This window comes from Anser cygnoides, chromosome 2 (genome assembly GCF_040182565.1).
Source record: "Anser cygnoides isolate HZ-2024a breed goose chromosome 2, Taihu_goose_T2T_genome, whole genome shotgun sequence".
Classification (NCBI taxonomy): Eukaryota; Metazoa; Chordata; class Aves; order Anseriformes; family Anatidae; genus Anser; species Anser cygnoides.
The window spans coordinates 46,805,433-46,831,781 of NC_089874.1; the positions used below are offsets into that span (position 1 = coordinate 46,805,433).

Consider the following 26,349-nt stretch of genomic DNA (forward strand, 5'->3'; position numbering starts at 1 on the left):
CGCCCTGCGCATGAAATCAGGTCCTCGGACAGCGAAGCGCGCCTCGCAAAGAGCCCAGACGCAGCCCCGGCTGCCGTCCACCGAAAAACAGTCCCCAAGGAATAAGGTGGAGGCAAGGCTGACCCAAAGCACACACGGCACCAGACAGCATCTAGAAAAGTTGGGCATTTTATTGTCCTTTACGAGTACACCGTTTGTGATTCTAGAAATACAGACTGTGCAAAGCACTGAAATACAGATGCCTTCCAGCTTCAAAAAGGTATATTAGTCTGTGTCTTACGATCCATTTAATCACATTTGATCTTCATTTAATCACGTTTGGTCTTTGCCACAAGTTTTTCCACACCACAGATGCGAAGGTTCAGTTCTAGCCTGCAAGACAACCAAGTTCCAAATGGCACCTGCCTTTGAGCCATAAAAACCATTAAATAGTGAGATTATGTTTTGTACTTTGTGTCTGTTACAGAGTTCATGTTCAGAAATGTTAAGTTAGAGGATTTTCCAGTTAACCGCCAACTGGTACTTCCATTACAGCATCTAAAAGCTAACAGATACTTCGCAAGTACTAGTGTTTATGAGCAGGTTATGTTTACACAAAACCCAGAGAGGCCTCCAGAAACATTCAAGATTAAAATGAACATTAACAATTGCAAAAATCTGTACATATTTTCAGTCATAACACAGTGAAACACTGGATTATCAGTGTCTTATGTTCTAGCTTCAATGACAACTGTGCTAGTTCTAATATTCTACATATTTCTCCCTTCCCCCCATTTAAATTTTATAATCGCAATCTGAATATACAGCTGTACTTACAGGAAATATTAAACAATGCACAGCGCCTTAAGCAAGTTTCATCTCTGGTTTCAAACAAACCATATAAAATAAGTGACAAAATAGTTTAAAATTGGTCCTTGATTAGGATTACTTTTTTGTTTACAGCTTGGAAGCACTAAATTTAAAGACACACATTTATTGTTAACCAACACAAATTATAGTGTAGCTTTTTTTACTTTTTTTTTAAATGTTATATCATCATGCACAAAAAGCAAGCTGCTGCTCCCAAGTGCAACCACAGTGTTAGGCTAACACTTTCTCCTCAGATTCTTACTCCTTTTTTCGTAAATTATTTCAACATAAACAAAGTATAGAAGCAGCTGACTAGCAAAACAATATGAAGTTCACCTTTTACATTGTGACTGCTCTTAAAGTAATGGAATACTTTGGACCTTTAGCATAAGGAGGGTTCAATAAACACCGCAAAGGATTTTTACATTCTTTGATTTCATTTACATATTTAGAAAAAAATCTTTAATGTGCTAACTAATGAATCATCATCTGGAGGCTGTAGTACTGAAACAGTGCAAGACATTTGCAACTTCAGGAGCATCCAATTACACTGTCCTTTCACCCAAACAATGATTAGTAGAATATTGCATCAGTCCCAGATAACACCGGACAAAAAGCTCATTTTGGAAGAGCATTAGGATTCAACGGATCCTTTAATTTGGTGGGGACAAGAAACAACACACATATGCACAAAGGACTTGTTAACATGGACTTTATCACAGCAAATATAATCCAGCTATGAGTCTTGGAACAAGACTTTGTGTTCTTATGAAGCCTTATTTGTTCAAAGAAGCTCCGTTATTAGTGCTTCAATACCTAGGTATTTTGACATATGAGCAGCATCAGAGCTCCCCTCCTGTCAAGCCAGAGAACAAAATTCAGCTGAAATTGCACACTTGGACTGTGAGCTAAAGCAGTCCGCTTACACCCTATAACATTAAAGCCAGCTTTTTGGTGTCTGGAATCTTTGAATCATCTCAGTAAACTGAGTGGAGCCCCCTCCACAAATGCAATATTCCAAAAACCATTGCAACTAAGATTGCCGAGTCAGATCTCAGTTGAAAGCTACCACCAAAGGACACTATTTCCTCTCCCCACAAGGCTGCCAAGGAAGAATGTTCATTAGACCACAGTTTGGTGTGGAAAGCAGGTCAGTAGAGACTCCAGGTGTGGCTTGAGGAATCCTCAGTACCAAGCCGCTTTCCACACACACAAATTCAGTCCATCTTCTCTTTCTGGACCAACTTGGGTGCATCTACAAAATCCTTGCCGTTGTAAAGGATGATAGCGAAAGTTCCAAAGCTTGCACTTCCCCAGAAAAGCACATAGGCCAGTGTCTCAGTCCATGTATCACCTGTTAAGAGTCAGACACCGTAGTTTATTATTTCCAGCTATCAGAGAGAGTATCTAAATACAAAACCAAAATATTGCAAGCTCTCCCACAGATATCAAATGAAGTTAAAAGTGCTTCAAAGGAACTAGGGTCTTCTCTTACACCATTCTGTATTTCCTTACCTAGCAGTTGACTTGACAAAGTTGGATGGTCATAAACTAGCGTTCTGTTCTTAGTAGCTTAGAACTTAGAAGCTTAGAACTGTTCTGCCGTATAGTTCTTAGAGTGCTTTGACACCGCTACATAGGTCACAGAGTCAAGAACCCCACTGGCACTAACGTTAGAAAATCCAAGACAAAAGCAGAAAGCAAAGACTTCAATTCCCAGCACAAATGTAAGCTAGGGGAACATTTGTCAGGCTGAGCTTATGACTATATCTGGCTTTTCCGAATTGCCTTTGTGCCAAAAGTTAAGAGATTCTTCAGGAGATTCATCCAGGCTATAGTAAAGCTATACATCTACTCAGGTAGAACTAAATTCAGGGATTCAGGGTCAATTAATTGCCCCCAAGTGACTTCTACAAAAGTTTTAGTGTTTTTTTCTATAGTACTACAGGTTTTTCCACATTAATGGTATCGTGCTGACCCTCAGTCTCCAGAGCCTTGCTCAAACGCCTTCCAGTATAACTGAGAAGCACATTTATACTGTGTATTTTTTAAGTAACCATTTGAAGGGGGAAAAAAACCACACACAGTCCCCACACAAGCAAGCTAATTTTGGGAAATTTAGCTCAGTAGCAACTTACCAGCCATTAGCAAACAAATAATGCACATGGAGAAAGCAACCACCATGATAATAGGCAACTAGGGAAAGAAAAAAGAATAATTAAATGATATAATAGCACATATATTTCTTAAATTCCTTTAAGCTAGAACGTATTGCAAAGCTATTTACTAGCTTTACCATAAAATTGCTTCAACTGCTGATGTCAGGTACTATAAAATTTTGAAGAGTTCCAAAATTTGGTAAAGTATATTCAATATTGAGGTTCAGAATTGAAATACATCTATTGGATAAGATGCAAAGTTTTAAAAAAACACTAGCTACCAATTAAACCCCTAATGTCCCCAAGCCCCATTTTGCTACATAAAAGGTGAGGAAAAAAAAAGGTTTTCTTCATGTTACAGTCTATGCTTCTGCATGAAATATGAGAAGAGATCTTCACAAGCTTCTTCTGCAGAAGGAAACAGTCACTGATGGTGATTAGTAGAATTTCTCCCTTTCCACTGGATGAAGCAGATTTAAAAAAAGCAAGCAGCAGTTTTTTCAATACCTCAAGGACACTCCATTTTCTGTCAAGGAAACAGTCTGGGTTTAGTCCTATAAGCAGGTATCATAGAAACAGAACCATATTATAGGGACACTCCATTACTAAATAGACAATTTCCACTTTGTCTTACTGATGCAAGGGACTAAATAGGTTTCATGCGTTTCTCCAAACATGAGTAAAGTCCCCATACTCACAGCTAAGAATTTCCAATCTTTCTTAACGTGTAGAGGACTAGCAGGTTCTACTTCATCCACTGAATAATTTCCGAGAAAGAGATCAATAGCATCCTGGAAGAGAAACAGAGCAAGAGTTAAAAACACACAGCAAATTTGATATTTATCAGATACATTTTCCCACAGTTAAAAGCCTAACTTACTTGTCTAAATCCATCAGAGAAGTTATTTTTGTAGTAACGTATTAATGAGTTCCAGCCATCCATTATTAAGCCCCACTGAGTCCTCTTTCCAGTTCTGCAAGAAATTTTGAAAAACATTTGTAATAGGTGTATACATTCAGGAACAGAATTTCAGATTTACAGTCCTTTCATTGCTCAAGTGTGTACTATGCTTAATGAATACCTACACATACATAAAATAATCTAGTGCTACCTCTGCATTAATACCACACACACATTTGTAACAAAATTTATTTGAAAATAGAATTGCCCTTCTCTCCATCCCATGACACAAATGTACCTTGAATGGGCTCGTTTTCTTGTTTTTATTTCCAGATTACCTTTTTTCATTTCATACGTTAGTATGAAGCAAAGAATAGTGTTCTTCTATAGATTCTAGTCTCACATTTAACCAATTGAACTAAACAACTGCAGAATTCATTAATGGCCTGAGCCCCAAATTAGTGATCTTTTTAGATATGAAGACCTAAAGAAAGTCCCAAATGTGCACAAAAACGCAGAAGACCTTTACAAGAAAGGGTGACTTGCCTTGTGTAATCTGTCTTTAAGGCACCAGTTCCAGCATATTGTTTGGCACAAGCATTAGCATTATCAGCCCATGCTGTGAACAGGAAAACATTGAGAAAGATTAAGGAAGTTGTTTACTTTGTTTGGACAAGTGTTGTTTTTTTTTGTTTGTTTGTTTGTTTTTAACTCTATGAACTGCATACCATTTTTGTAGATTTTCTCAAAGTCAGCCTGCTCCTCAATTCTCTGTCCAACATGCAAAACACCTAGCCTCTGAAACAAAAAGCACATTGAAGCTCACTAGCAGGTCATTAGAAACATTAGGATTTGCTTTTAGAAAAAGCTTTATTCATTAAACTAGAATCTGGCCAGAGCATTTCAAACAAGCGCTACAGTAACTCAAGTATGCAAGCTTTTATTGAAGTGTTAAATTACATTTCAGTTCCAAACAAAGCCTTCCTCCTCTTAAGAGCTTGTTAAACAAGAATAAAACATTTACCTGAAGCTGGGCTTGAAGAGATCGACGCGCTAACAAGCTCTGAATCACATTTGTCCGATCAAGGCAGTCCATACAATTACTGCGGAATATTCCTTCCTGCTGAGTCACGATTTTACCATCGGAATCAACTAGAAAATAACTAACACACAATCCACCTAAGTATTTACAGATAAGTCTATATAAAGTGTACATTTTCACAACATTCCAGCAGCCAAAACAGTTGTCTAGAGCATATGGAGAGTTGTTGGCCATGTCTGTGAACTGTGGTACCTTCCTGAACGTTTCCCCTCCCACAATGAAAAGCAGCAATCAGTACATGAACATTTGGAAATCTCTGAACAGCGCTCACTATTATCGTGCAGACAAAGCAACATTGAGCTATCTGCCACTGTGAAGAGCAATTTCTAGTGCAACAGTGACTTAAGTTTTATGTTTCTGTGTTATTATAGTCCTCGTTCCACAGTTAGCAAGATCACTAGCAGAGTGTAAACAGCAAAGTAACCAGATTTGGACCTATGTACCAGGAGTTACCAGCTTCAGTCCAGTCACCACCACCACGGAGTAATATAAACTGTCAGGAACACTTCTTCCACAAAGGTATTCAAATCTTTAAGGCCACTGCTGAAAGTCTACTACCATCAGTTCTTAACATCCTCTTCTCCATTATACGAAGATCTGAGGGAACCAGGTGCTCCCTCTTGCAACTACACATGCTAATCATTACCTCAGTTTTTTTTTTTAAACCAACTAAACCAGTCACTTTCTCCCTCAACCTCTCAGTAACTGGTATTAAACAGCTCATTTTAAATATTGAATTGTATGCAAATATTTTGATAACTGAGCTGGTGAAACAAATATGCAAATCAAGTCATCCATTGGATACATGAATGGGACTTATCCTTCTGCTGTAGCGTTAAGCTCCCTGCTTAAAGAGTTGCAGATCATACTCTGTAGATTAAGTTACTCCCTTAGGTAATTCTGAACTCCGAATTTGGACCAGTATATGATCCGCTGCTACCGCATAGCATTTTAAGACTAAAAAAATCATACTAGAGTCATGTAGTACTAAACGTCAAGAACCCTACTTAGAAGCATATGCATTTACTTTGATCAGCCCTGTGTTAACAAGATCTAGTTTTCTAATTCTTGAAGAACTAGTTTTATTAAACTGTTTTACACTGTTGAATGATTAAAGGAGAGCTTACACCCACGAAAACTTTGTTTTCCCCTCCTTCCTTAAGTTTTGCCTAGAACTGGTATTAGGATACGTAGCATAGTTGAAGAGTAGGCATTTCTGGATAATGACAGATTAAGTAATGCATACCCTATAATAGCTCTTTACAAATCATTAATACACAAGAGTAAGCCTTCTACCGGATCTTTTGCAATTTGTAGAAGATGTAAGTGTTTACCTCTCTCTGGGGTGCAGAATTATTTTTAAGAGCATCAGAATTCAGATTTTTCCTGTTACTATTTGAACAACGGTCACCCAAGATGAAATAAAACAAAGCAAGGTAGAAGCAACCTGATCTCGAGGAAGAGCTTTCATTTCTACATCTTGTAACAGACACTGTCTCCTTTTTCATTTCAAGAAAACTTGGTTCTTTTGTAAGCCTCCAATGGCAGTTGACAGTAAACATGCGATACGATTCTCAGCGTTCACTCTAATAAAGGATCCTTGCTGTATAGGAAACCTACACTTATTTCTCCTTCTTTGAAGTGCTCAAAAACCAATTTGTTCTGCTCTTCAGGGGGTTAGGGTCCTTTTTTTGGTGGTGAGGAAACTGTAGTCACTACCACAAGGTAAATTCATATTATTCTGACAGTCTTCATTCGAAGCAAGATATCTCATCCATGCAACTCCTGTTCTATTCTGCACGTTGCGCCTCTTTTTAGTTACTGTAACACTGCCATTTCTGTAGTGTGCCTAAAGCAGGAAGTAGATCAGCTAACACAAGACCTAACAGGAAGGAAGCAACTGGAGAAGCAGAACTAAGTATGCCATTGTCCTATCAAGCTACACATCTACAAGTAACAAAGACCAAGAATTGCTTAATGCAAACTCAGGGGACTAGATACATACTTAAGTTGATTTGGACACTTAATCTACTTTTACCTGACTTAAAAACAAAATGAGAATTTAGCTCCTTGTGTATTACTTTTGTTACCAAAGACCAACAATCAGAGTTTGTTCCAAGGTTTGGTACAATAAACAGTGTGCATTAGAGATATAAAACACTTTCAAAATCAACAAAGAAAGTGTGCACAGGGCTGGAGCCAAGGGAGCACTAAGTTTTTAACATCACATAGCAGAACGTTTTGCTGTCAACAGAAGGAATGACTCCTGGTTTAGAAAATACCAACAAAGGAAACTTTTTTTTAAAAAGTAACTTCAGTTGTTTGCATGCTGATTTCTTCATTAAATTGTTTATCCAAAGGACAAATGCAGTCCTTAAGGCACAACGCAGGGCTGCTGTGGTTCTCAGAGCCATTTTATTGGGACATGAAAGAGGGCTCTGTATTTTACTTACTAACAGGTCTTTAACACTGCACCAGGTATCAGCAAGAGATAAGAGATATGGAAGCATTGATGTATAGGAATATATCATCTTTACAGAAGATTACAGGTCTGTTTTAGCGTTCCTTAACTCAAGGAAACAGACCGTGAGAAAGCAGACTCATTTCAACAGTACAGAAGTGAGAGAACCAGTCTTACCTAAACTCATCTTGCTGTTCTGCTAGTTGATCCATCAAAATCTGAAGTCGATCCCACCTCATCCGACTGCACTCCTTATGGAAATCAAATGCTATGTATCTGTTCAGAGAAAGAAGCATCCTTCTAGATTAAATACATACTGCAGTGAAGGTATCAGAAAAATCCACAGGGAAGGGCTGATCTATCAAACTGGCAGCAACAGAAGATTTGCTTTTCTTTAAAGAGATCTTCCAGCATGTATCGGTCAGGATATTTGACAGGATTTCAGTGTCTGCCCAGAATTCCTCTGCCTTCTCTGATCCAAGCAAACACACTGAACTTGCTCACTTATAAAGAGACACAGGTTTTGAAATGTAACATTCTCCTCTGGCATGAAGCAAGATACCTTGATGGCTCTCTAGAAACCTAGTTCTGTCTTTATTATGGCAACTTCTCTGCCATAATAAAAATTAAAATCTTGTTCCAAGTCACATGTTTTACAGCCAATTCACTTCTGATAAAACAGTGCTTGAGGTGAATGGTGTTTGATACAACATTTATACGTATACATTTGCTGTGAACTGCAAGGCATTAAGATCTTCCCCTTAAGTTCTCGTAGTCCAAAAGTTATTTGCCAATCTGTAAAGGCTATTCATGGGAAGAAAATTCACATACATGCATTGAAGACTCAAGTCATGTAAGTCTGGCAGGTAAATGCCAGTCAAAATTAATTAAAAATAGAAAAGGAATTCGGCAGATTTAAGAAAAAGTGAGAAACGCTTTTTTTTTTTTTAAAGACACATACAGAGCAGAAATCATCACTACAAACACCCTGACAAAGTTTTACGTATTGCTATAGAGTAAGCTGGTGGAACTGAGAATAAAGATGCACGGAATTCCAAACTTCGTACAGCAAAAATATCAATACCAGCCTAGATGCAAGTGTGAGAAGAACACTCATCTTTTTTTTTTTCCAGCTTTATCTCCAATACTCTTTTGCTCACATTTAGCACTCCCCTACTAAGCTAGCAACGTAACCAAGCACTTCTACCAGAAGCTTGTTCTATAGGGCTATAGGGTATGATTTTTTTTTTTCCCCCTAAAAGCCAGAAGATCTCCAATCCACAGTTCTCATAGCATACCATTATTCCAATGCTGGCATTACCATGACCCTTGACCTCCCTTCTTTGTTCTGTTTGTCTCCTCTTTGTCCCATCTCCAGTCTCATGCCTGCTTAGAATTTAAGCTCTGAGGTAGGGGTACTGGTCATATGCAGGTGACTTCATAAAAAGAAAACTAACAAACCAGCTATCTGGTGAAAGAATGAAGCACTGATCAGTCAGCTCAGTTTTTAAACACAGGAATGGATCATTTCACTTCTCACGTACTTGACCATTCCATTTGCCATGCTGTTCACCATTTTTGCAAACGTCTGCTCAAGAGGCTTCTCAGAACCCTTTTGGTTAACCTGGAAATAAAAGAAAAACGACAGCATTATTTGTAAGCCTTCCTGAAAGAACAGCCACTTTCTCAGGAAGAAGAAGTGAAAGCATACCAAGTTAACAATCATTTGCTTTCCATAGCTGATTATTTGCGAGTCAAAATGTCTTTGGAAGCCGTCCATCTAGAAAAGAAAGGAAATGTGATAACAGACTTAAGATGTGATTTACAAGAAATCCTTCCACAATCATCTTTTTGGTGATACTGCGTAGGCGAATTTTATAACTAAAAAAGCGCTGGTTGTTCTCTATTGTGTTAATATATTTCTGCTTTCACCCCCCAAGACCATTTAGCTCTCCTTAAGCAAGCCATGGATAATGAACATTGTGCAACTATTAAAGCTCCTGCAAAGAAGAACCAAAGAGAAACCACTACCCTCGCTGTTGGACTTTTTTTCAAGCTCTGAACTTCTCTCAAGTAATACAAGAGTTCTTACTGCTACTTAAAAACAATATTGCTTATTTTTATTCGTCTGATTATAAATCTGTCACCCTATCATATCTACACAAGCCCAGAAATACACTGAGACCCCAAGACACAACAAGCACTCACATACATGATTTACTGACTTGCTGATCTGTGGCTTTGGTTTATACTTGAGGTTTGGTCTTTGAGACCAGAAAAAAGGAATTGATCCACGAGTCTGAAAAAGAATACATAAATAACTTTAAACAACAAGACTTACAAACTTACTTGCCATTTTAAAATAAAACAGACTGGTTTAGTTTATTTGTGCATGCACATATTTTTTAAATATTTAATCTACAGAAATACAGAAAGACTGACTTATTTATACACACACACCCCCCTTAAGCCAGTCAGCAGTTCGTTACACTGACTTTACCTGAACAAACGATGCTTTGCTCCCCTTGTAATGCACAATTTGTTCTGTTTCAACAAAGTTAGCTGCATGTCCTTCTGAATCAATACCTAAGTAGGAAAAAGACCTCATTAACCAGATCAGGCTGGCTGCAGAACAGCAACAGGCTTCCTACCCTTCCCCTCGAAACACACAAAAAAGCATGAAAATACCAAGGCTGCCTGAACATGGTAAATTAAAAATGCCTTTGGCAGAAGTTTAACATGATCTGTACCAAATTTAATTGCTGAAGCACAGTTGTGCTTACCACATTTTGATAATTACAGTCCTAGAAATTGAATAGGTTAATAGAAAATAAAACACAAGTGCTCTGACACTAAAATATCCATAATTCAGTAGCAAAGGTACTGCATAAACTGACTTATTTCTTCAAAAGCATGTACGTTGGGACTCACACAGAAGAAAAAAGCAATTTAAACCATTTCCTTGTTCACTTTTTAACCTGAAACAATTAGAGAACATCACTCTTCAAGGTTTCCCTGGCAGCACCAATGATGCTTTCAGTTTAGTTTACTGCTGGGCCAAAAGGGCTATCATGCATTTGCATTTAACCCCTATCAAGCCAGTAACCTCTAGGAGGAATAAAGAGGAGACAATTTAAAAAAATATATCAGAACATGCCTCAGTTCCTCATACAGGTTCCCATTTTTCTTTTGAAGCACTAAAGTCTTGATATCAACTATTTTTATTCAGTCCATTGTACAGCAATTGGTCTTAGAGGAAGTAACATTTTAAAAAAAGTGAATTCCATCTAAAGTAAGGAAATTTATTTTACCTCTTACATAGTAACGTACACCAGCCCTGAAACAGCTTCTTCTGGAAACAAGCAGCCAGTCAAAACACTTGCCGTTAATAGAACAAGAGTGCATAGTGATAACTGATGAATATCAATAAGGAAAAAAAACCACAAACTTCTCTTAGGATATTTTTACATATCAAGAGATAGTCAACATCAAGGAACCAAGTAATCACATTCAAAGAAATCTGTAAACACGTCTCATATCAACAACAGGTAAACATTAAACTTTAGAGAAAGTAACTTCTTCGTATCAGTAGGGGCATCTCACAATACAGCATAAAGGGGATGTCACTGATGAACATACATTGAAACTGCTATAATTTTTAGGAAGGGGGACTTCCAAAAGAAGATTAATCTGGCGTTATGGTCCTAAGCATATCATTAAATGGACTGACTTCTGAAGTCCTATTCCTTGCCAACTCACCCACAACTTTATTAAGCCATCTTAAGTTTCTTGTCCCTACTGCTGTTAATGAAAAGGACCACTTCAAAACTTCACAGTGGAGAAGGAAGTATCTCAGACTATTAAACCTTGTACCTGTAAGGTACAGCGTATAACACACTTAGAGATTCCAGAACCAGCAGTAAGGTAGACTGGCTTTCTAGTCCACATCAAGCAGGGGAATGCACACCAAGTCTTCAGCGTGAGCTTCTTAGGGAAGTATGCTTTCCTGCTCAGGCTACATACCCAAAGTGACAAATGCACCCTAAGACTAAGTTTAAGCAAGGGACAAAGATAGGTCATTAACAACCAGTTTCGATTTTGGATTCTTGCTCTGTTCTGCTTATAATTGCCTTTACCGGATTTACAGTAAATTATTCAATCAAAAAGAGACCAGCCTTCCCCATGAAGTTTCTCCACGTGACTACGCAGGTTTTCATCCTTTGCCACCAATAAGTAAAATCTGTACCTTTAAAATAAACAAAACTGAAACGGGCAATTTTTGCAGGCAGCAGTATTAGCATACCGTATTGGAAGCAATCAACAGAATCTCACACTAATATAAAATCCTTCTTGGAAGGAAAGAAAGGCTGCAAAGCCCAAACAACTTTAAGTAATCCAAAACATTTTGCTCTCCAGGAATGTAATGTAATATTCATCACTTTCTGTCCCAACTTAAGTGTCAACGTGCTTATTGACTACATCCACTCTAAAAATGAAAAGACATAACTCACTGTTTTTATTTTTTATTTTATTTTTTTTCCCCGAGGGTGGGGTAAAGAGAAAGAAGGGGTAGCAGCAAGGGAAATACTGATGCTAGTTTAGACTTCAGTTGATCAAAGTCTCAATTACTCAAGTCCATTATTTCTCATCACTGCAAGATTAGAACCCTGGTCTAGATAGCTGAACAAAATATATATGGAAAAAGATTTTTGATTTGATTTTAATGAATTAGCTTGGAGTGGCACTATTACAGTTCCGCTTAAGGCTCTTCATAGCATTTCCAGCACTAAAAACAGTTTGAATTCTTGGGTTCTCTAACATGTTTGGTTAATATGAGAAGTACAGCACCATGTATTACTCATGCTAATTATTTATATAGTGAAAGTAGGACAGAGGAAGGTGTTAATTGCAGTCTGCCAATTGCTAATTGCAATCCACCCAGACTCTTCCACCCAGGACCTGCAGAAGCAGGATACGGATTGGGTTGTTTTGACAGTTCCCTTTTGCTATCTTGCCTTGCCTCTCCACCTACTCCCACAACATTTCCCATTAAATGAAGTCACAGGAAAGAAGGCTGGAGGTCTGCCAGTTGCTAACAGCCCTACCAGAGCAACTGATGCAGTCTGGAAGCCGTTCATTCCCTGCACACACCTGAGCCGCCTTTGCAGCAGAAGAGATAAGGAGAATGCTGCATAAATTATTGTCAAGTCTTAGCCACTCCTTTTCATGCTGCCAAGTCAGAAGCAGGACTTGCTGTTGATCACACGCTGCATGAAGAACATTGCTTCCAAAGAGCATTAGGCCTACTCACAGGACTACGCTCCCTCTCAAAAATAAACTCAAGGCTGCTTTGCTAAGAAGGCTGTTACCCAAAGTGTGGTGCAGGAAGAGCAGCCAGCTAGGAGAAGTGTTCCAGGAGCCTTCAGCACAACTACTCATTTTTTTTTTTCATTCAACAGGAACATTCACAAGCATTCCTTAAGTCAAAACTATTCTCCCTTATTTTAAATCCAGTGTAAATGCTAAGTGTAGGTATTCTTACAGCAAGATAAGAAGCACTAAAGCTGGTGTAAGAACATTTGTGATATTCATCTTAACCTTTACTTCCTTAAAAATAGTTATGCAAATTATGCCTGTAAAAATAAGTATATTAGGTCTTAAAAGCAGAATATTTACATGAGTTACCATGCAAATGGGCTATCAAACTACATGTAGCGTTCATATCTGAACAAATTACAGCCCAATTTTGATATTATGTTCTGCTACATTGCCAACAACACAAACTCTGTAGCAAACAAAGTACCAAATTCAGCATTGAGCTTCACAGCATAAAAGGATACACCCATGCATCACTGGCGTAGCGAACCTATGGATCTGAAACAAAGAAGAAAACCCCACACAATGGGTTTTAAAAATATTAAACAGCCAAAAAAGATTATTAACTAAGGTTTGTTTAAGAGTTTAAGATAGCTCTATATGGTTGATACCCTTTACTTTTTATTTAGGATGCAGTAGTTCTTTCAGAGAAAAGTTTAAAGACAGAACCAAGCTGCTTTGTTCTATACAAGGCACTTACTCATCTACAAACATGCTAGATATAAACCAGTCTACACTGAAAACCTTTTATTTGCTGTATCTCAGCAGAAGGATGTAAGCTGAGATAGCAGTTCACAACACAAGACTTCAGTAAGGAACAGTTCTCTGTGATTAATACTTGAAATGCTTGTTCCAGTATTTTTCCCATCCTGCCACACCTGAATAACCTGCTCTTTCAATGAAGTTTAAAATGGAATTTTTCCAATGCTAGAAGTCAGAATTTTTGCATCTCATCACCTGCAGCTGTTACTATGGCAAACCACCTGTAGGCAGCATTAGGTCATGCTTCCTCTCACACATCAGTTATCTCCCTCCTTCGACTTCCATGTTTTGCCTCCTACTTCTGTTTTCACCAGCCAGCCAGTTAGCGTTCTTCGCTCTTCCCACCACAAGTTCTCTCTCATTTCCCCAGTTGTTTGTATAACACCATCTAAACCATCTACCCATTCATACGCCTCTGGAAGATGCACAACAGCTCTTTGCTAATTCGTATCTTCACATTCCAGAAGCAGCGCACAATTCAGCCTTTTCAAACAGCGCTTAACATAAAAGCACATCTCCACAGGTTACCAAGACAGAAATAGAAACTGCATCATCCACTTGCATAAATGGGAAGTACAGATAAAGAGAAAGGTTTCTGTAGTGCAGACAATTCTGTAAGTTTAATACATTTCTAAAGCCTCTGGGAGGAAGGAACGTAGATCAGTCTGGCCACTGAGATGCTGCTACAGGTGCAGCTCATGGTCCTACTCTTGTATTTGCTGGACTACGCAAATTCAAAAGTTACATTGCATTAGTCTCTACTGGAAATATAAAGAATATAAAGTGTCCTACTCAAGTGTCAGCTTTATGACCTACTCAATAGGCAAGTGGAGTTTAAACTGTACTCAGAGAGGTGAGCTGAACCTTGCTTATACCTAAAGAAAAATTAGTAGTTATACTTCAAAAATATACTGTGCTGAGACCATGCTCATGTAAACTGAAAGCAGACATCTCTGAAGAGCCCTCTGAAGAGCCAGCTTTACTGTGTGTGCTGCTGAGGACAATGACGTAAAGTTGGAAGCTTAAAAGCAGAAGACCGTCACTGCTCTCAACTAGAAGACAAATAACCAAGTTATGCTAGATTTCTGTCTGAAATAAGAGACAGAATTATAGGAAAATGTAAAATTTTAGTAAAAGTATATTCATTCTGTATCAACATAATCATTACAAAGGGTTTACCTCTGGTTGAGCAGCAAATTCTCTAAGAAGATGCCCATTCCATACGAACCGTGGATCTGCCTGCAGTAAAAAAAAAAACAAAACATGCTTTTAGAAACCCTCAGTTGTTTAATTCAACATAAGGGTAATACCATAGTATCCACACATTACGCAAGTTTAGATGTGCATGGAGGTGAAACACCCTTCTTTCACTAGTACCATTCATATATCTTCAAATAGAAATCTGATAATAAAATTTAATAAAATTAAAATTGTTAAAAGAACAGTTCTCTCCCATCTTTGAGGGGGGTTACCAGACACTTCAGATGTGCTAAGCCATTAACAATTCACCTGTAGTATCAGGAAAGCATTCAAATTTGCTTTACATAAGGCACAAAGAGATTACCCCAAATTAAGAACAATAGCAAGGTAACATTCCTAAGGCAAGCAGATAGTAAGAGTGTTGATTACTGCATGTAGAAATCCTTATAATCCTGAGGATCAGAAGTTGAACAATAATTGTAGTTGAAGAAAATTTATTTTCAGCTGCATAAATGATTCTCTTCAACTTCATGTATTTCCTGCTCCCAGTTCACCTCAAGAATGTCTTGAGCAGGTTGCTGAGCACGTTCCAAAAAGCTAGCAGATTAGTCATGAAAGTGACATTTCCTGCAGAACACAGCGCAGGCTCTAGGGAGATGGCACAAATCTCAACTCTAAGATGAGGTGGGCAAGACAATGCATCAGTGAGGATGAGAAGAATTCAAGCTCAGCGTTGGAATGTTCACTGATCTAACAGAAAAAGATAGATAAAACTATCTGCCAGAAGATACCACAAGTAGGGTTTGAACTAGTAGAAGAACATGGCATGATGTGTTAGTGCCGTCATATTGGGGTTGTTTCCTTCTGCTAGGACTGTTAAGGATCCCCCCCGCCAACCACAGGCCAGGCTTCTTCTGCAGAGGTGAAATGGAGATGCCTGAAATCACCATCAGTCTTTTGTTAAACCAGCATACTGCAACAAGGAGTATGACATTGCATTAAAATGGTTTTAGCCAACTAACATCTGAACTTACTTCAGTCTTTAAAAAAAAAAAAAGATTCATCTTTCAAGCAACCTTCTAAGGTGCCACAATTTTACAGCAAACCAATCTTTTCATGTCAGCAGCTGCTCTTCCTTGCATGAGTACCTCATGAAAAGCATTTGATAGTACAAAAGAGTCCCTAGTTATAAACTGGAAAATGTTTTTTTGTTGTTGTTGTTTAAGCTTTAGAAAGAACAAAGTGAACTGCTTCTCCAGAGTAGACAGTTTCAGTAACAAAGAGTCCACATTTTGGTGACTCTACTGCCAATAGAAGAAAAAAGTGTTATTCACTTATAAGGTTTCAGTATTTTATTGCTTAGGCAGCTTCAACCTTGTTCATGCTGCACTATACAGTTATTTACCAGAATAAGGATTCTGGAACTGTGGAAGCACAACACAGTTTTAACTCTATTGTGTCTGGCTGTGTGGCTCTGCTGTCTTTAAGACCACAACATATTAAATACATGCTTCAAACATAAGGAATCAGCATAGTTTAAACAGAATACCAGTGCCAAGAGCCATAAACTTGCAGTATTGTTCCACATTATCCTGGCATAACAGAATACAAAGACAAGTACCTTTCCCCACACGTACACTTGTCCCTCCTCCCCATTGCAATTAGAAGTGTTTAACAATTAGAAGTGTTTAATATTGAACGCAGAAGCAAGCTCCATCTCAAGTTTTTAAAATCCATTTAAACCAGACATCTCAGAAAGTACTTCTAACCTGCCTGATCTAGAAGTCTGACACCACATTCAAACAAGTTTCTAAAACTTGATGTTGCTAACAAGCTATGAAACTTGAGTGGACAAGTATACTCAGCTGCAATGGTTAGGGTGCCACAGTGCTGAACAGACTTCTGTACCAAAGCATTACACACCATCAATTTCCAAGCTTATTCTAGGCACACCATGAAGCAAACTCAACCTATAGCTTGATTTAAGGTATTTTGCGCACTTGCTTGGTTGCTTTTTTCTTCCTGCTGTCACAGCTTCTTAATCAAGAGAACTGCTCCAGTACAGCTTGACTGACAAGATCAGAGGTAATATAGCTTACACAGTTTAGCAGTATAGAAGTGGAGGGGAAAGGAAAACACTATTATAAGATTTGTATTTAATCAAGACAAATCCATTTCACTAGTTTAATGATTAAAAGAAGTCATTTTTAGTTTAAGTGATAGTCGTGCTAAATGGTAGCAGATGGTATTAATGCGTATTAGGTCACTTAAAAAAAAGAGTAGAAAGTTTAAGCTCAAGTGTAATGGGGCCACTGATTTCAGCAATCTCATCCTAAACTTTTTTTAAGCTTTTAGTTTGTGATTTAACACCAACCACATAAAATAAACTTATGCCATTCAGAACTGACTGACAACATCTGAGACAGATACAAAAGATGAAATACTTACCCTCTCCAATAGGCTCATTTCCTGGAACTCTGGGCTGGTGTTGGCTAACCGTTGCAGAGTATGTGTTAAGTCATAAGTTGTTGAGAAATAAAATCCATCCACACTCAAAACATGACTAAGCATTGACAAAAATACTTTGTTATCCTGTAACTGTTGAGAGGAAAAATAGAAGTTATCATTCACTACTGTCAAAATACCCTACTCTTATAAGCTAGTTTCCCTGAAAACCATTTAGTTAAAAAAAGACAAAATGGGAATGCAAAAGAAAGGCTACAAAACTTACTGTCAAAATTATCCCAATAACAAACGTGTTCTGATTCATACTGATTAATCTCATTCCTTTCCCGAAAGGAGAATCATATTCCCTTTCAGCTCTGACGGTTAGACACTTATCTACTCTTTATCAATCCACAACATATCTATTTTTAAAAACCTTCACCCTTTTCCTCCCTCTCAAAATCAATTCGTCCCTGCTGGGTAATTATGTAATTGAACAATTCCATAAATTAAGAATGCAGATAATTAGATGTCAGCAAGGCAGCTTATTTCAGAGACTGCACGAATAGTAAAGCTAAGAGAAAGATGCAACAGGAAGAGGGTTGTGGTTTTATGACTGGCTTGGGAAGACTGCTTTGTAACAGCCTGCACAGAATGCAGCACTAGAACACCTCTGCAGTACAGCAGGCAAGCAAAGCCTTCATTAAGGCCCTCAGGAGAAGAAAAATGCTAGAAGATTCAGGAACAAGAACAGATACAGCAAGACAGACAACTCCATCCTACCATATTGTACCATCCTAAAAGGGGGAAAAACACCCACACTGATCAAACTCAATGGGACTGATAAACTAACATTGTGCCACTTAGAGTATCTCAAAGGACATCACTTTATATACACCTACACCCAAATACTCCAGCAGTTATAGTACTCTGAAGAAATCAGAAGAGTAGTTAAAAGACTCTGAAAAAGACAAAACTAACTTTTGTAGTTTTACCAAATTAGGTCCTGTGGTAATAAGGATCGACATAAATTCCTCCCCACCCCCTAGTCAATCCACTTCTACCTGAATATCAGTTAAGTGCAGCATGGTCTTTTTGTAGGAGAGGATGTCAAAGTCTGTTGCTTTCCAAATTGCGTGACTGAAAATCTCACCTACTTTTTTCTTTTTTGTTATTACAATAAGATATGTGCCTGTAAATCAGAAAAAGGAAAGTTAACACTTTTTTTTTTTTTTAAAGAAAAGTAACCTAAAACCATAGCAAAAAAAATATAAATGAAACCAATAAGAGTAAGGTTTCTTCAAATTCCACCTAGGATTTTGTTCTTCACAGCACCAAGGGGCTGGAACAGAAACAAACACTTTCTAAGCTACCAACTCCTCTATATTCACAGATCTTGAACTACTCAATACATTTAAGTAATTTACAAGATGGACAAGGAGAAACAAGTAGTCATCTACTTTTACTAAGAATTTGGTCAAAGCTTCTAGGGTTTCAAATGTAGAAAGTGGCCAATGGATCTGTGCTTCCCAAATCAAGTTCAAGGCAAGTCACAAGTATAAGAAAAGCAGCATACTTTGGGATTCCAAGAGCCTACTCACCTTAGGCTAAAAAACATTGTTCTAATAAGTTCAAAATAGAGAAGAGGAGGGGTTTTGTTTGTTTTAATAATTTAAAAGGGCAAGTCTACTCTTTTCCTGGTTGCATAAGTAAAAAAGCAAAAAAGAATCATGACAGTACACTCAAACCAATTGATTTACACTTGCTGGAAAATGCAATGTAGCTTTATTTTGGTGCCACCTTGTTTCTGAAGAAAAGATTTCATGAAATAATACCTTGGCAGAAAAAAAAATTTCATACATCATATAACCATTACATGTTTACTTTAAGCTTCATTTGAATAAACCAATACACAGGCCACACAGAAGCACAAAACCACAAAATCTAGTACTTTTAGTAAAGCATTTAAAAGAAAACAATGGATAAATGTACAGCTTGCAATGTGAACTCTTTCTGAATTGGCTAATATTTTTTTTATTACTTTACCTAGATATACAACAAGTATCTAGCCTATTTAGTTAGTCGAAGAACAAGTCCCCACCCCACTTTTTTTTTTTTTTTTTTTTTTTAAACTCCCCAGCTCTAGTTTTGTACCATTTGTTTTGGTGGAATATTCAAGCACTTAAGAAGACTCTAGCATGCTTGCATCAAGGTATACGTATTGCTTTTGGCTGGTATGTCACAAGCATCCAGATATGTTACAAAAACAGGGCCTTTTGTTCACCACTATGCCACAAAGAGGCTGTACAAATAGAGGCATTTAATCCAACATGAGTGTTCAATATCGTCCTTTCCTGTTTGAGTACGTGACCTTTGGTTTGAGATTTCAAGCATTTCAGATAGTATTCCATCAGTTTTTCCCCTAATACTCTAATAGGGGAAGAATATTCATGCCTGTTAGTGATGCTGCACTGCTGGATATTGAACCAGCCTTACAGATAACAGTGAAATGTGTAACCATGCTTAGCTAAACATTAACTGATACAATCTGTAGTTGACAGCTGTATTTGACAGCATCAGGCTTTGGGGAGTGTGGGGGAAAAAAAGGCTACTGAAAAAAAAGTTACATGCTCTGCTGCAATATTCAGTCAGATGAATGAAAGTCATTACCAAACCCCAAGTTGTGAAAATTTCCCTTTGGGGCCGTGCAATTTTAACACAACCAGGGCTTGCCAAGTGCTTAAATAGGTGGGCGTTACACTGCTCTTGCTCTGCAATTCTTGTTCAGAATATGAGCATATAAAGTTGGATAGTTTAAGATCCTGTCAGAAGTCATTGCATTTAACACAGTGAAACTTTGCTTCAGTTGAGAATACCACAAAGACTGAACTTAATTCTTTTCTATGTATAGAGGCCTTCATTCAGTATTTTCCTTATTACATTATTTTTCAGACTATGTTAGTTTCAATCTCTAAAAAAAAAAAAAATCTACCCACAAAAGATCTTTTGAATAACAATGCTTACTCTCCTGGAAGCTTGGACCTTATGTATCATTTTTATTTGTAGCCGTGACTGTTTATATCCAAATACTGCTATTATGAAATAAGGACAGCTTGTTCTTACCTTACCCTGTAACTCCCTAGAATTTTTGAATTGAAAGAAAATGGATCGATTGCAACAATGTTGAATTTCCTTCAGATTTGTAAAATAGTTTGAATACATTCATTACCTAAAGAGCTGCATCCTAAAGACTCTATTACCCTGTCACTCAGTTATTTGTGTATCAACACTGACTTGAAGTCAAGCTTCACGACAAAATACGTGACTGCTGCATTAAATCCTCCAGCTAAGATGGAAACAGAGAACTTCATCTACAGTTATGACAGATATTTAAGAATGCATTTCAATTGCATGCAAATATCAACAAGCTGTCAATTAACCCTATCTTTAGAGCAGCTATGGCTTTAAGAGGGTCATGAACATTCATGTCAACTATATTTGGATACCTCCATCCTCCAGCAACCACAAGAGGCCACCATGCTGAATAAAATGTATCAGATACCCACAAAGACTATTTTCGTCTTTAAAGCTTCCTTAGCAATGTATTTTCCCCCAGTATTTTTGATGAGCACAGTTCTGCTTTGCTTACCTGCCACCAATCGTATTGTTCCCAGAATACCATATATAGGCCTTGTAACAGCTGAAGGGGGAACATCTTTTTTAACTGGAAAAAAAGGAGTCAGAAACAAAACATATCAGAATTTCAGACTGTTTTGTGACTATATTGGAAAACTAAGTTTGTCAAAGCTTCTTGGCCAAATCAAGTTTTGCTTGCATAGGAAGCAATGCATCAGAATTTTAAAGCCTGATGGGGAAAAAAAAAGGACGTGGAAGCACTCTAACACATTTTATTATTTTGTTTAATCAAAGTAGTCGTTTGATTGAACAAATTCAATCTCATTCATGTGATAGCAGAGCAAGTAGACTCCTGAACAATGTATTGCCCTGCCAGCTTCCAGAAGCTTTTTGTTTTGAATCCATCAAGACACCAAGGACAAACAAGCTACAAGTGCTTGCGACTCCTACTTTTGATTACTTCTACTTAGCCTGTTTCCATTTCAGAAGTCTTAGCATGCTCTTCCATCTCTCTCTGCAGCACTACCAACAAAAGCACAGATGTGGCAAGGAATAGTTTCCAAAGAACATACCAAAACACAAAAGGTATCCAACTATCAATTGCAACTGCTAACATATTAAACTTTCCTCTACCCCTTCTCTAGAATAGCAGAATCAATATTAGAGAAGTTGAACACAAAACAAAGAAAATACCCAATCCAGAGTTAAGCGTTTTCCCTGACTCCAAAGTCCAGAGAACAGAGACAGTGCTTGATTTTTTCTGTGCTTTAAACACCTCACAGGTTCATCTGATAAAACAGGAGTTAACAGAAACAGAAGACCAACAGAAGACTTCAGAGAGCTGTCTTAACAGTTCTGAAGGGACAACTTTGAAAGAGAAATTGACATACTACACTAGAACACTAAAAACAGTGGGATGTGCACACTACTTTTATACAAAGAGGTCTAATAAAAAGGAAAGGAATTACTGCTTTTACATTAGCATTACCAGTCTCTAAACAGACTGAAGGGCTACGATATTACTGAGGTAACAACTCCCAAAGTATCAAAAAAGGAAGTCACCCATAGCCTTAACTTAATGCTGTCATTTAATGCAAGTTCTTCAATTTTTTTTAATGCATTAGTTTCATATTCTTAAAGAAATATTAAACATTTACAGTGAGGTCATTGCTGTTTGTTATTGTTTGTTTTACTGTTGTTGTTTCTAAAGGCTTTTTGAAAATTCTGGTTTCGGTACTAGATAAAAACCAACACAGATCATTTGGCAAAAGCTGCAGAAGCCCAGCATTCAACCCTTCCCATGCTTGATCTTGGACTTGTAGCACCAACCCCAACTAGTCTGGATGAGTCAGTTTTCACTGGTGTGACTGACAGTTTTACTGAAAACAGGCAAGCGAATTATCCTGGTTTCCCACAACATAGATTCCACAGGGAAAAGGCATTACAAAGTTATTTGGAGGACAGAATACAAAGCACTATTTATGAAATACACTATTTTAAATCTCTAAAGATAAAAAACCTTTCAGTACCAACATAAGTTTCTGAAGATGTTCTGGGAGTGCCTGGAGCAAAATAACAGACCAAAGGACGAAGAGGCTTTATATTAAGAAGCACTGGCAAGGAAAGTACCTGTAAGAGTGACTTCTGTGGAGACTCTATCGATAGCCAGCACATCATCTGCTCCATCATCACAGGCTTCCACATAGAATTTCTCTGGTGTGATATGCCTTTAACAGAATGGAGAGGGAAAAACATTTTTTTAATCTTTGATTAGGCTCTTCACCACCTGAAGACAGAGCAAATACAAACAAAAATCCAATTTTAAACCGTGTTTCAGCTGCAAAAAAACCCAAAAAATTCTCACTTGATTACTTCCTAACAGTCACTGCTGCTAGCAGTGTATAAAAGTAAATCAAAATAATCAGTTATTGAAAGACCCATGGCTTGTTGTAAACATAATCCTTTGTAACACTGGAAGCTGAGGACATGGAACTGGGTTTGTGTACATACTGGTCCACTGTACAGTTCACGTAAGCTTGAACTTTGTCACTTCAAAAGCCCCATAAAGCCAAACAAAGATTCAAAAAAAAAAAAGAAACTAAACAGAAACTAAAACACCACATCCCTGATGCAAGCCTAATAAACAAAAAGTCATGCTCAAGGCAACAGAAACACATTTCACAGTAGAGTCTTCTGAGTATTGTTAAAAAAAATCCACTAGAAATGGCACAGGAAACATGGGCAAAATTAGTCAGCAGCTTATTGAAGGTGTTTCAACATCACCAGTCCCTGGCTTTGTCAGCCCAGCCTGCGACACGGCTGCGGCAGCCCGTCCTGCGCACCATCTAGGGCATCACACGAACACCACAGACATCCTGTTCTGACTTCACACCCATCCTTTCTTCATGTAAACCACATGCAGGACAACACCAGATGCAAAGCATTTCAGAATGCTTCCCAGAATTGTTTAAAAGTGTCTGTTGAGATACTAAGGAGAAGCCAGATGATCCATTCAAGACGACAACAGCTCTGCAGAACAGACTTTTAGCTGTAGGAAGTGCTAAACAAAACACACGCTCCCCTGAACTGATGCTCTTAACTCTTAAATTTCCCTTAGTTTGAGGCTTGATGAGACTAAGGGTCAAAGTTTTAAATAATCTTCTAGCAGTTTACTGCACAGGACAGTAAATATTTTTAGACTGTTTCTTCCTGCGTAGATTTCACATTTCTTCACATCTTTTATAGGTTTTTTTTGTTCGGTTTAAGTCCTTCAGAGAGCTGAATTGGAATCATGATTTAGGTCAGAAGAGCCCTCTGGCAGCTCTGAAGGACCACTTCCCAAGTCTGGCGGCCCACCCCTACCCTGCCCAACTTGCACGCTGTGTCCACCCTCAGAGCTGGCCCCTCTTTCTTGGGGGAGTTTTGACTCTGCAAGCCCAGCGATTCCACAGCCTGTGGGCAACTAGAGGAAGGTCGGTCAGGAGACACCAACTGTTTATCTGAATTTAAAAAATGTGAAAACAAACTCATTAATCATTAACTGTTCCTCAGATATTTAACTTCATTAATTAAAATCTGCCTGCCTCCCCTAACGTGGAGGAGGCATCGACAGCATTCCCCTTGTAAGTCATCCTTCTGAATCTTCTGTGTGCACACACGAGATGCCTTGAAGTCCTTCATCTTCAGAACTAAAAACACAGACATGCAGTTTGCTGCATGCTGAAGCCTCAGAGTTATTTTTCCTTCCACTGCTTCTGTTTATGATGAAGTGCACGAGAGAATCCCGTGCCTTTAACGGGGTCTCAGCACGGATGGGAGCAGTTTTTGCAGTGAACACCAAACAAGCTTATGCAGATAGAACGGGCAGGACAGGCTTAAGGACATTTCTAGGTGCTTAATTTGTTAAGGAATGTGAGAAGAACTCAGGATATCCTATTTAAGGTGCAGTTCGACTCCTAATGCTAGCTGGCAGGAGGCAGTTGTCAACCTTTCCCTCCCCCAGGAGAAAGCCACGTAACTCCTGCTGGTTTCATTAACCAGTCAGGTGTTGCCGGGAGGTCAGCTTATTCACAAGTCTCCACCTAAAAAAAAATGGGAAGAGACACTGGAAAGGTGAATATTGGACCTTCGTGCCTTTAACACGATGCTTCTGCACCCTTACTGAGACAGCTTTGTCTTAAGTGGAAAGATCTCTCTCAACCTAGGCTGCAAGTGGTGCCTGAATGCTGCAGCACACAGAGCCCAACCGCGCACTTCCTTACGTGGCCACCGCTTCTAAAAGCTGGTCTTTTTGTTTCAAAGTGTAATAATACAGGTACACCTGTGTTATGTTCAGCACTGAGATCCACCTGTGCGGTAGTTAAGTCTGATTTCAGACAGCTGGGGAAAAGCTTGCAGGTACGGAACGGTTATTATAAAACCAAATCAATTTAGTAATCAGGAAGAACTTCTCCCTGAAGACCACGACGCCTTTCACCCTCATTATCTACAAGTTAAGAAAAATGAGAGAATTAAGGCTGCCAGCACAAATTATGCCTGGACTCTCAATGAGCATCACATGCCCTGATTGTTAGACCAGAGCCTACTACTTCTCAAATCCCAGTCTGCATTTTGTCTCCTGCTCTGTTGTTCCACCCTTTACAGTTTTTGATCACCTTTCTCTTACACAACACCTGTACATGTCTCTTGGCTTACACTACGCTTTGCTCTCCAGACAACAGAAGAAAACAAACTTTGCAATCAAAATCCTCCTTCCCGTGGTTGTCTCCAAGAGGAGCGCTGGTGACAAGGCCATCACGGAGAATGTCAGATGAGTGCTCCCTGTTTGCAGCTGAAGGGACTAAAGTGGCTCCAGGGTTGAGCAGCCTGCAGCAACAGGCTCGCCGGTGACTGCTTCGGGTGTTTGTGTTCTGGAGTTCATGGGGGGCATCACGCTGGCAGCCTGAGTTGAGAGAACCTGGGCATTTCTCAGTTGGGATCACCGCTGCAAGCTGCCCAAATTACAACTGTACAACACAAACTGAAAAGCCTTCATTTTTTAACAAAGACAAAATATTAAGTCCGTGCTTCAGAAAGAGAGGGAGAACTAGTGCTCCTCCAAGTTTTTAGCAGGAAGGTGCTTCACTTTTTCAAGTATTTACACAAAAGGACTAAGTTTCCTAAAATAAATGTAATTGAGGAAGAAGCCAAGAATCAAGGAGGTTTCTGCCCAAACGCCAATTTACAAACTCACCAATTACCAAAAGTAGGCTAATAGTCTCATCCTAGTTGAGGTGACCTTTTTCAACTGTAAGATTGCTATAACTAGGATGACTGCCTCCTATTTCTCTTGGAGGAATAGCTCCTGGAGGAGGAAGCTGATGAACATCCATGTGAGAACAGTGTTTTTTCCCCTCAGTACTGAGGTCTGTGTGCCTATCGCAAGCTTATAGAGATAACACGCATTTACTTTAGTGATCTGAGAAGATATTAGAATACTGAAAAACGGATCGTTCATAATAAGGAACTTGCAGACAGAATCATTCTAACTTTAATGAAATAGATAATAAAGACAGGAGTCCAAATGCTAGTGTTATATCAGAAATAATGAAAGAGGCTGCAGCATTTTCTAGAAGCCCATAATCTCCGCAGTTCCTTATGAAACTAGTTTTCATATACCTATATGAAACTATACAGAGAGCTATACTGTCTTTGTATAACCTTCATATTTGATACTAGAGCCTTCCGTGTCCTTGCTATGTTGTTACTGCTGCCTATAACCACCCAAACCAGCAAGAAACCTTACCAGCAATGTCTTGCTTAAAAGCACATAAAACCTTCACGAAGTTTGAGTTCCTTCGATTTAATTTCCTTTATACAAGGAATGACCACCATTATCACAGACTATTTCTCAGTGTTGCTAAAAACAGTGATAAATGAAAGTATTCAACACTGAGAGCATACCTCATGACCCTCAAGA

At 38.4% G+C, this 26,349-nt stretch overlaps 1 protein-coding gene across 1 annotated transcript in view; it reads right to left on the bottom strand.

The window, feature by feature from the left end:
• Positions 1-152: 152 nt before the first annotated feature.
• SACM1L (SAC1 like phosphatidylinositide phosphatase) overlaps positions 153-26,349 on the bottom strand; it is a 29,961-nt gene continuing 3,764 nt past the window's right edge. The window contains exons 2-20 of the mRNA XM_066991997.1: positions 22,521-22,618; positions 20,905-20,979; positions 18,320-18,447; positions 17,259-17,408; positions 14,790-14,849; positions 13,313-13,346; positions 10,784-10,885; positions 9,973-10,058; positions 9,685-9,771; positions 9,184-9,252; positions 9,017-9,096; positions 7,650-7,748; positions 4,934-5,072; positions 4,638-4,707; positions 4,456-4,528; positions 3,889-3,982; positions 3,707-3,799; positions 2,988-3,045; positions 153-2,203 (exon numbers count right to left, since the gene is read on the bottom strand). Of these exons, the coding sequence (XP_066848098.1) occupies positions 2,067-2,203; positions 2,988-3,045; positions 3,707-3,799; positions 3,889-3,982; positions 4,456-4,528; positions 4,638-4,707; positions 4,934-5,072; positions 7,650-7,748; positions 9,017-9,096; positions 9,184-9,252; positions 9,685-9,771; positions 9,973-10,058; positions 10,784-10,885; positions 13,313-13,346; positions 14,790-14,849; positions 17,259-17,408; positions 18,320-18,447; positions 20,905-20,979; positions 22,521-22,618 (1,732 nt within the window). The 3' untranslated portion in view covers positions 153-2,066. The remainder of the gene's footprint in view (positions 2,204-2,987; positions 3,046-3,706; positions 3,800-3,888; positions 3,983-4,455; positions 4,529-4,637; positions 4,708-4,933; positions 5,073-7,649; positions 7,749-9,016; positions 9,097-9,183; positions 9,253-9,684; positions 9,772-9,972; positions 10,059-10,783; positions 10,886-13,312; positions 13,347-14,789; positions 14,850-17,258; positions 17,409-18,319; positions 18,448-20,904; positions 20,980-22,520; positions 22,619-26,349) is intronic.